The sequence below is a fragment of the Carassius gibelio genome, chromosome B1 (assembly GCF_023724105.1).
Source record: "Carassius gibelio isolate Cgi1373 ecotype wild population from Czech Republic chromosome B1, carGib1.2-hapl.c, whole genome shotgun sequence".
NCBI lineage: Eukaryota > Metazoa > Chordata > Actinopteri > Cypriniformes > Cyprinidae > Carassius > Carassius gibelio.
Genome location: NC_068396.1, coordinates 27,759,771 through 27,770,759, shown reverse-complemented (window position 1 = coordinate 27,770,759; position 10,989 = coordinate 27,759,771). Strand labels below are relative to the sequence as shown.

The following is a 10,989-nucleotide window of genomic DNA, read 5'->3' as shown; positions in this document are numbered from 1 at the left end:
CATATGTTTGAGTGTATTAATAACAAAAACATAGTTTTTATGAATAGTAATTAGTTAACAATTTCAATAATTTAACTTATTTGATATTTTCTTAATATTTATATCAATTCATTATATTTATTGTTAACTAAGGAAATACTTAGAATGATGATTATAATTTACTTATTATGCTTATTTATTTATTCTAATTCTGTTTCAACTATTTTATTTCTTTTTTATTAAAAAAAGACTCCTCTAACACTAGCTTTCTCTATTCTATCCTATAGATCTGTTTTCTTTTTATCTATTATATAACAAAAAAAAAGTTAAACTAAACTAAACTAAAACCTTGCTACGTGTACTGCGTTAGACTTGTTACAGAACTTGCTTTTTGTTGCTCTTTTTTCTTCTTTTTTCCTCTCTTTTGTTGATTTTGATTGCTTTCCTATTGTCCTCATTTGTAAGTCTCTTTGCATAAAAGCGTCTGCTGAATGTCCAAATGTCAAGGTAAATGTTTGTTTTATTACTGTTGTTGTTAGTTATTTGTTCTAATAGTATTTCTTCAAGTCTCAAGAGGCCATATCACCTTACACCGGTTTATTTCTGGGGACTGATTGGCAGTAACTGGACGGGGAGTTAACGGACACCGGAGGGCGGGCTGAACGATCCCCGTGGGCGGGTGGGTGTAGCCGAGGAGTGCGCGTGCGCTCACGGTTCTCGTGACGTCCCGGTGCTGACCGACGGAGTGCTCTACTACACACCGAGAAGAAGTAGAGCGAGTGCGGCAGAACACCAGAGGGACGCTGGACGAGGAAGAAGTGGCCAGTCCCTTAATATATTAAGACAAAACCTGGGAAAACGAGAGCTGCTTGTTTTTCTCCTCAGTCGGTGAATGTGTTTGTATTTGAAACATGTCACTATGACAACGTTCGGATTTCACACAGAAGCCTTCTTCTTCATCATCTCAGTAACAGGCGCTGCTCGGTAACGTTAGATATCATAACCCCAGCAGTCGCGTAGGACTGTCAGTCGTCAAGCCTTGAAGAAACAGAAGCCGTAGAAGACCGTCATGGATCAGAGACTTGATACAGTGATCAGCTAGCGTCTTGTGCACACATTCTTCAAGATCAGAAGAGAAAGCGAAGACAGCGCACCTGGAGCAGGATGGATTTGAGCAGCATCAGGAAGCTCATCACTCGATACGTGAGTAACGTTACAGACGCGATCTCTCTCTCTCTCAACTTGTTGGTCTGGTTCCGAGGAGCTGCGCTGTTTCCGATTCACGTTTGTACTTTAAAGCTAAAATGACACGTTTTATAATCGTGTGACCGTTTGTAAGGCTTTGGAGATTGAAACATGGACAACAACCCTACTGTTACTAATCTCAGGCGTTTGCAAAGAAGTTATCACAGCGTTTCCGTTCCGTTTGACTGTGGCCTGATTCTCAAAATGAACTCACTGATGTTGTGTTTTCATGCCTAATGATGATGACGCCGGATGAGCTCATGACTGAGATTCACCGAGTGTGTTATTTAATATCAAAACTGGGGATAAGCCTCAATGAATTAAAAGGTAATGCGCACGCGCGGATGGCAGGTGGATAAATGAATACAAAAAAATGTGAATAGTTTAGTATTGCACACTCTTCAGTATAAGTGTTTTTTTTCCTTCTTCTTCGTTTTAAGCATTAGAAGCTCCTCATCGAATCCCCAAAAACCATGTTTTGGTTATTAAGAACTGTTATAGAATATAGATAAATTATCTAAATATAAAACCAGACATTATTTATTAATATTTTTGTATAAAAATCAAGTTTTTTGGCAATTTATAATATTTTAGTCAAGATCAGCTGGTAGTAATAACCTTGCTAGTTAGGTTACTGTAAAACTACGATCTCATACTTATTTGCTGTTATTTTGGGAAATATAACTGTATCATGAACCACTAACCAGTGTTTGCTCCCATACTTGCTTATCCAGCTGAATTTTTGAATAAAAGTTTTATTTATTTATTTGTTTTCTGTGATTATATAATTTAGTTTGACTTCTTTTATTATTAGTTTACTAAAGGAAAAATCATTCAAAAGTAAAAAAAATGATTTTCTACTCTATTAACTGAAAGTGGCTTAAAGGCTGAAATGCATGTTGTTTTGTGCGTCATTTAAAAAAAAAAAAATCCAATTCCATTAGAAACAAAGAAACATTGTTGCTCTACATGGTTTTATTATATAATCCAATCGTTTTCATAGACGTGTTCAGTCGATAGGTTACTGTATGTCATTACTACACAGATTAGACCTGCTTTTAAGCCACTTAGCATTCAATGTACAGTAGGCAAGAGTACATGATAAAACTACTGTCCAAGCTGTTGGGGGTTGGAGAAAGAGATTTGCTCCTTAAATGAATCAAATAGTGTCTTCAGGATTCCTTAGTGGGTTAAACAGCCGGGCATGTAAGGTTAAGGAGATTTTACAAGAGAAAACGATGCAAAACAATACTAAATGTTATAATAAATATGTTAGGCAAAAGTTTGAACGATATTTCAGATGTTTATGTTCTGTTTGTTGGTTGGTAGCTGAAAAAGCCTTTGAAAAATCTGCATGAGTATTTAGTTCTCATCACTTAATGCCATATGAATCTGTTATTCTGTAGTCTGTCACTGTATCAAGCTGACATGCGAACAGATGAGCAAAATCTCTTGCGCTGTCTAGACAGTCTGTAGAAAACCTGATGAAAAGTGTGTGATAAACATGACGTGAGTAGTAGTGGTTGTGTCATGTCGCAGACACCTCTCACCTGTCTGTTTGTAGGTTTGTGTTTTGTTTGCTCAGGTTTTACGGTAAACCATGTAACACAAAGGGCTCAACAATAAGGGCGCCCTGATGAACGATTGCTTCAGTGTTATTTTATTATCACTGAGAAACTAGAATCACTTTGAATTAGTTTGTAGATTTGAATTTAGATTTGAATGAGTTCTGAGTTAGTAATGTAGTAGTTGTTTTTGTAATTTTTATTAAATATGTCTATGTAGTTATTATTCATTTTAATAACAGTTCTACTTGTGGTTATTGTAGTACATAAAGTAGGCCAAATTAAAAAATAGAAATGTTGCCTTGTCAACAAGCTAAATTAAATTATTTGCATCATTCAGGTTTGAGAGCAATGCTTCATTTGAAATGCAAAGCAAGAAAATCAATCTTTCTTAACTTTGAAATGAATTTATCCAGAGGAAAGGTTTAAACTTTTATGAAAGTTAAATGCATGTCAGTTTTGCTGGGAAACAGGCAGTTTGTTTATCCCACCCTAACTGAATATTATAGAGAGAGCTGTGTCATGAGACCAGTGAGTGTGTTAGTCACATGAATGTGTGTGTGTGTGTGTGTGTGTGTGAAAAGCACAGTCCACCCCACTGCTCTTTGATCTAATGCGTGGTAATGCAGGTTGGCAGAGTGAGAGAAGAAAGGCAAATGAGAGTACCAGGTAGACGAAAGAGGAAGAGAGATAGAGCGAGAGAAGGATGGAGAATGAGATGGGTCGGAAGAGATGAGAAATAAGTCCCTGTGCGGATTTGACTGGCTCAGGCAACAAAGGAAGTGACAGTGGAACGATTTGCTTCCACCTGTAGTAGCGCTCACTTCCAGAGTCTGTCTGTCTGCTGAATTGGCATTTCCACTGCAGGAAGATAAATATGAAATGGAAATCTGAAACCTCTTTTAATATGCAAAGCTCATCATTTTTAGTTCAGCTCGAATTAGTTGGAAATATGGAAACTATTGTCTGCTTTGAAGTCTGGAGGAATGTTTCCTGTTTAATAGATAATAGATTATTTTAGAATTCATAGTAAGCATGTAAAAAAATATTGGTTGCAATCCCAATGTGCGCATTCTTATTTAAGGTTTTATTTTAAGGTGAGGTGTGTGTTATTGTTATTCAGTATTCAAATTCTTAATATACTTCATACATAAAATACGTAGAACATAGCAACATTATTAACCAGTGGTTTGGGGCGGGGTTTTCTTTTAGATCAACCAATCACAGACAGAGATCGTGTTTAAACAATCATTGAATTAAGTAATCTTTTACTATTTAATTAATAGTATGCATTATTCTACAAAAAAGTTAACATATATGTTTTCAATAGAATTTTGGCAGTTATCAAGAAAGAAACATAAAAAATTATAAAAAATCGTAGCTCTTTCATACTGCGATTTTGAAAAAAAAAATTATACTAATCCGAATATAGCAAATTTACAGTTTTTAACTGATTTTTAAATTTCATAATGCAGAAAAATTATCAAAAAACGCAATTCCCAGCCATCACCGCCTTCTGAATAATTTCCAGATTTGGACAGGAAGTAGCACGACTGCCCATTTCCTGTCCCAGGAGGCTCTGAGGTAATTTGAGTTCTGTGTACAGAGGTAATCTCATTGTCTGTGGTAAGTATCAGGAAAGACTTATCGGAAATCATCCTACATAAGCAGGAATATGATCCAGCTGGTCAGACACTAAAACAACATGGAAAGTCACGCCAAGCGAGTTCATACTGTACATAAATGTTTCTCTGTCCAACCATAATCAGCTGTAGACTAACTAGCATGAAGTCAAGTCTAGGAGTAGAACTATTATTAGGAATATGTAACAATAAAATAGGAATAACATACTACCATACAATTCTTATTTCTGATGTGTGTGTAATTTCTATGCACAAAGAAACCAGAAGTATTATTTGTTGTGATTTTCTCTTTTTTTTTGAAAATCTTTCTGAACGTATAAATTGATCCGATGTGCATTGTAAGAAAAAAAAAAACTGTAGAAAATGCATAAAGTGCTGATCATACTTTATGATACTTTAACCCTAAAACATAGCACAATGCAATTTGTAATTCAAAATACATGGGGAACACCTTTGAAACCCTTTAATGAACTTTACTTAAAGTGTAAACTAAGATATGTTTACCTAAGTTTTTATCTACTAAGATGACAGTAAATAAATCACAATATCAAAATTATAATGAGGCCATGTGACAACAGTGTAAACATACTGTTGCTGCATAATGTTTCGTTTCCCATAATATTTTAAAACTATGCAGTAAGCTTGCCAATTATGTCAACCATAATAACACATTGCATTGATTTAAAACATGTTTACATGATTAGCATTAATGGAGTTTAATGGTACAAGCAACACATATTTTATCGATAAATCTCACCTAATGCAACACTTTAGAGCACATCATCCAACACAGTAAGTGCCAGCAACTCGCTGACCAAGCAACGAGATATAAAACTATATCATTAAGGCAACCATCAGTTTTACTTAAATAGTCTTAGCTTATGTAATTGTCTGTGCCTTTGGCTGGATAGTAACACCCACACCAAATCTGAGCAGACCATATGTGGATATATTTACTGTATGTGTCTCTTATGATGGATCACGTTGGTTTAATAAAGCTAACAGCAGCAGATCAGGGTGATGTTGCTAAAGAAACAGTTCATGCAAATGAACATTCTGTCATCACTTACTTCCCTTTATATCGAACCAGTATTACTTTTTTGCTTCCATAGTGGCAGAATTTTTGTGTGGACTGCAGCATACTCGTGCAGGCACATACGCATGTTCACCATTCATCCCATAGACAGCAGACGCTGACCCGTGAACCATATCCTACAAAGATTTGTTGGTAATCAATATGGGTGATGAAATGCTAATCATTACCCTCACGCTTGACATGTTCACCATAGTTCAACTGAAGTTCATGGTTTGGTCTGCGCCTGAATTTACAGAGTTGAGAGCTGTGTTAGAAAAGACTAGAAGAATTTTCCCATACAAAGCTAAATGTGTTCTCACAAACTTATTTAGACTTTCCATTCGAGCGGCCTGCTGCATTCCATTCTGAGCAGCTGATAAGTGACAGCACACTGTCAGCCGAATCCTGGTCCCTCAGGGTCTGTCAAACAGCAGCACCATGTGTTTCTTTTCTAAGTAGAATGATCTAATGACTGGTGCTTTGGTCAAACCTGATGTAATAATGCTGATGTTTGTTCCCAGGTGTATTTTTACTGGATTTGGGTTTAGTAAGGGAAAGAAAATGAAAAGAAAACTGAGGGTTAGGGGAAGTAATTGTAGACATAGCTTCGGGATAGAAACATGACTGTGTGTGAGAGTGACAGTTTAATTTTTACCCCTTTTAAGAAAACTTAAAGGTCAGAAAGGCATGGTTAATGTTTTGACAACGTTGTCGCCTTCCATAAAAATATAAAATATCAACTTATCTCTCCTCTCTCAAGCAGAAAATAGTGCGATTCACAGTGATGCATTTAGCACAACATAACAGACACACTTTTGTTTAGTTTTTTCTCTGTCTGGCACAACTTCACAATTTTTTGTAAAAAAATCCTACAGCATATTCTGCCCAAAACAAACGACAAACAACAAGCTGTAACAGTTAGGGCTGCACGATATTGGGAAAAAATGACATTGCGATATTGTATTTTTCTGCGATATATATTGCGATATGAAATCTAATCTAATTTTTTTTTACAAACAAAAAGGTGGTGAGCACACTTACATTCTCATTTTAAATGATTTAAACATCGACACCATTGTGTCAATTGATTAATATGCGCAAGGGAGAGAAAGAAAGACTCGCTCAAATCGGGGTTCGCTCGTGCTCTCTCTCTCTCTCTCTCTCGCACACTCTTTCTCTCGCACGTGCTCTCTCCCTCTCTCTCTCCCTCTGTATCTCCCTCTCTCTCTCTCTCTCTCTCTCTCTCTCTCTCTGCCATGTTAAATTGACAGGATTTAAAAACACATGCAAATGATAAACTTTTACTCTATAATGGTTAAGCTTTGCAATTAATCCGCGAATCACATTTGTCAAGGGTCGGGGGAGCAGCTAGCCCGTACAGTTATTGAATAACGGATCAACTATGTCAGCCTACATCGCACATCCTGCGATGTGACTATCTTGGATTCGTACATTGTGATGTCGATGCTTACACAACCCATCGTGCAGCCCTAATATATATGGTGAAATATACCATGGACATGTCTTAAAAGTTAAACATTTCAGCCCAAAACTATAGTGAAGAGACAATTATATTTGTGAGAGAAAGCCTTGAGTTTGGAGTTTTTGGGTGTAACCCTGTTTAGGCTCACTTCAGCTGGCCTTTAGAAGAACCAACATGCTGCGACAAGCAGAAATGTTGTTCATTCATTAGTATAAGAATTTTTCCTTTTTTCTAGGGAGGGTTTTAATGATTTTCCTAAGTAATATTAGATTTATGTAGTAATATTTGCTGATGAATTTTCAAAGTACTTTTTATGTTCACTGAGATTCTTGAAGCTTTCTTCATGCATGTCGATGTCTACTGTAAATCAGGATAAGGACAGGCTAATCGTACCGCTGTTCGAAGCCACTGCAAATGCCCTTTATGATAAGAACATGTTGTAGACCTTCTGCTTTCATATAAAGTACTGTAGCTCTTGAGGGCTTACCACACTCTTAATGCGACAGTCAGAAGAAAGAGCCACTGGAATAATGGCCTTTTGATGGCTGTGAAATTGAATTGTGCTTGTTAAAAGAACACTCAATAGAAATAGGGAAGTCTGAATGCCATTGAATGGGCAGGTATTTATTTGAAAGAGGACTTTGGGCATTACATTTAGCTTTAAGATGGGGGAGTGGAGTAGGTAAGAAAGGATGGTTTTGAAATCTGCCAGCGCTTCTCAAGACATCCTGCATGCTCCATCAGAAGATGTAGAAATATAATGATGTTTGGTTTAAGTTATTCCACAAACATTTTCTTTGCTGAGTCAGATTGTCTTTGTATGAAAGGGTCGTTGAGTTTAAGCAGTGTACTACCCACAGATCGATGGAAGCATTTACAGGAGCTCAGCTGCTTAAATCCAGGTGTCCCTGCCTTCTGGGAATGGAAATTCACGTTGCACTTGTTTCTTTGCTGACCTGAGATGAGTTTAACAGTCTGTCTGATAACAGTTTAAGGTAGAGGATGGACAAACTACTCCCAGATCGAAAGGAAATATTTTGGTTATAGAGTCCTGATTACAGCATTTCTATAGGCCATGGTTTTTGGGGTTTTATTTATTTTTTTTATTTTATTTTTTTGAGACAATAGTAATAATTTATTTTTAGGGCTGACTTTACATTTGTAATCTTTAAAGGTCCATTTTTAAACCAATAGCCTGGAATTAACAATAATGATTTTTTGCTGAAATGAACTATATTAAAAGAGCTATTTTTAGCATATAATGGGCATTTGGCTTTTCACAGATGCCCAGATGGAAGTTTCATGAACATAAAGCATTAAAGAGTGTTTTAATACATACCTTAATCTATCAAATACTTTCTAACCTTCACCAGTCCTCGTTCACTTTTTCTTTTCATCCCATGGAACCATCACTAAAAACATTGAATGCTCTAAATGAGATTAACAGGAGAGTTCAGTGGAGTGAGCTGCCAAAAGTTCTGGTCATGTGACCTCATCCCTGTCTGATCCCATAAGGCCCCAGGTGGTAAAAACCAGGCCAGGAAGGCACAGAGATATTTATTGGAATAGGAATTTTGGATAGTTATATTTATGAGGTCATATGACGTTGCTAAAGAGAACATAATTTTGTGCAATGTTTTTAGGTGGCTTAAGGTAAACAAAAAAAAAACAAACGTTATTTTCCACATACTGTACATTATTGTTTCTCCTCTATGCCCCGCCTTTCTGAAATGTGTGAATTTTTACAAAGCATTTTACTCATCGTTCTGAAAAGCAATTGGCCAGCTATCCAGTGTGTTGTTATTGGCCAGCTAACCAAGTGTGTGACGGAAATGGTACAACCCTTAACACTGTGATGCTGTGTCCCGGCACGATGAAACAAAACCAGTTGAATCCAGTGGGGTCATAATTACTGATTATAATGACTTGTAATTTTTATGTATTGCATATCGTGCTGCGTAAACATAAACCCATGTCTGCATTTGTAATCGGAGAAACGACAAACAACAAGCTCTAACAGTTACTCTACACTTCTCAAAACTCGTGTTTGAATCATCAGTGACAAATCCTTTACATACAGCATGAAAACATACAGACTGTGTGTCAGAAGCACCAGACACAGGCATTGTAGGCTGCTCTCACTGGAAACAGTCCTTGTCCTCCACAAAATGTGCAGCACACATCTGAATATTTGGGTTGAACTGTTCCGAAACAGTGTTGTAAATACAACTTTACCACTGATTTCTAGTCGTGTTCTCTTTTGGTAGGCCAAACAAAACACACAGCATCTCCACAACATGGCATTGTAGTTTTTTTTTTTTTTTTGTAGAACCATTTTTTACATTTGAACTAGGCTAGTACCTCATGACTACACAATATGTATGAGAAGCTGCAAAAGACACAGGCAGCAGTGGAATGTAAAAAACAAGGTGACATTAATTTTTAAGTGAATATAATGGACGATATATTGCATCATGTACATATATTGTGCGATAACTCGAAATATTGATTATTGCGACAGGCCTGTGGACGGTCAATATCAGTGTGTCCCAGTGACTTCCAGTTCCCCATAGACCTGTGCTATATCTTCCGTTAATGAGAAAGGAAACAAAACGTCACACTTTGTCACACAATATTCCCAAGTGACTCTCCACATGTTCTGATGATGCACTGCCTGCTTTATGCAGGCCAGGTGCAAGAAAAATAGGAAAGCAGATAACAGTAACACCACAGCCAAACAGGCCAACTGTGCTCAATCACTCATGCAAAGACTATCACATGTCAACACACTCACGGACTGCATCTGTTGTAAGCTACAGTAATATGTTCTTTCTTTACGTCAGAGTGACATTTAAAGTGCTATATTGTCAGAGAGCAATTTTTAGTCTTGTGATTTAAAAATTCAAGGCAGTGGCTTTTCTGGTTTGGCTAACCAGGGAACTTAAAGATTTACCCAATCACTATACACATGTATCATATGTTTGTATTTATATATTTATTTATTGTATGTATGTAAATATATTTCTAATATATATATATATATATATATATATATGATAAGCTGCTTGTTATTGCCGCCGATTACAGAAATGGCTTTTGACGATGCACATTAAATATCGCATGCGATTTATCGTGCAGCCCTATTACAGATGCAGTAGATAGATAGACAGACAGACAGACAGATAGATAGACAGTTACTGTAGATAGATGATAGGTTTTTTATACATGAATGCATGGATGCATTGCTATTTTATGTTTTCAGTGTAAACAGTTCTAGATTTTTACCACTATGCCAATCCAACCCACTGCATTTGTTGTTTTAGAAGCAGTGTTACATATAAACATGACAGTCCCTGTAAATTTCATTACCTACCTATCTGGGTGGATTATGAAGACTAACGTGTTTGTCTGTCCTCCTGCTGGTTTGTTTAATTATGTATGAGATCAAAGTCACAGATGAAGTCATGTTATTAATATGCCCAGGACTCATGATGATCGCAAGATTAGTACTCCCTGTGAGGGGGCTACTTCAAGAGCACAGCCTAATTAGCTGTGGGCCATGCTGCCTATGAGCTCTCTACAACCAGGAAAAGTTGATTTAGTGATCGCAGAGCCTCACTTGTTGCAATTTGCATAGTAAATCAGATTATAGAATTATAAAGATTGTGGTTGAAGTTGAAAATAAGGGCGGTTACCTGCTGTATAGTTCACCCAAAAATGAACATTTCTGTCATAATTTACACACCCTTGTTCCAAACCTGTATGACTTTCTATCTGACTTACTTTCTTATGTTGATCATAAAACCAAACCAAACAGTTGCTGGACCAGCAGCTGTTTAGAAAGTGGCATGAAAAATAAGATTTATATTTTCGTACTCAAGCAGAGATACTTTACTATTGTAGGCAACCACTGTTGCCAGATCTTTCATTATGAATCAAGTCTTGTAAAGACATATTTGTACTTGTAGGAGCACCTTAAACTATAAAGCCTGCTGGATA

The 10,989-nt window shown here is 36.6% G+C and overlaps 1 protein-coding gene across 8 annotated transcripts in view; it reads left to right on the top strand.

Annotated features, from left to right (window-relative positions):
• The first annotated feature begins 573 nt into the window (after positions 1-573).
• The window catches only part of atp11a (ATPase phospholipid transporting 11A), a 57,947-nt gene continuing 47,531 nt past the window's right edge, over positions 574-10,989 (top strand). For 5 of the 8 annotated variants that reach the window (XM_052545203.1, XM_052545208.1, XM_052545205.1 and 2 more), the window contains exon 1: positions 709-1,182. In XM_052545203.1, coding sequence (XP_052401163.1) covers positions 1,144-1,182 — 39 coding nt within the window. In that variant the 5' untranslated portion in view covers positions 709-1,143. Of the gene's footprint in view, positions 1,183-10,989 lie in introns of all 8 variants that reach the window. The other 3 variants (XM_052545201.1, XM_052545202.1, XM_052545200.1) reach the window with 3 other exon arrangements.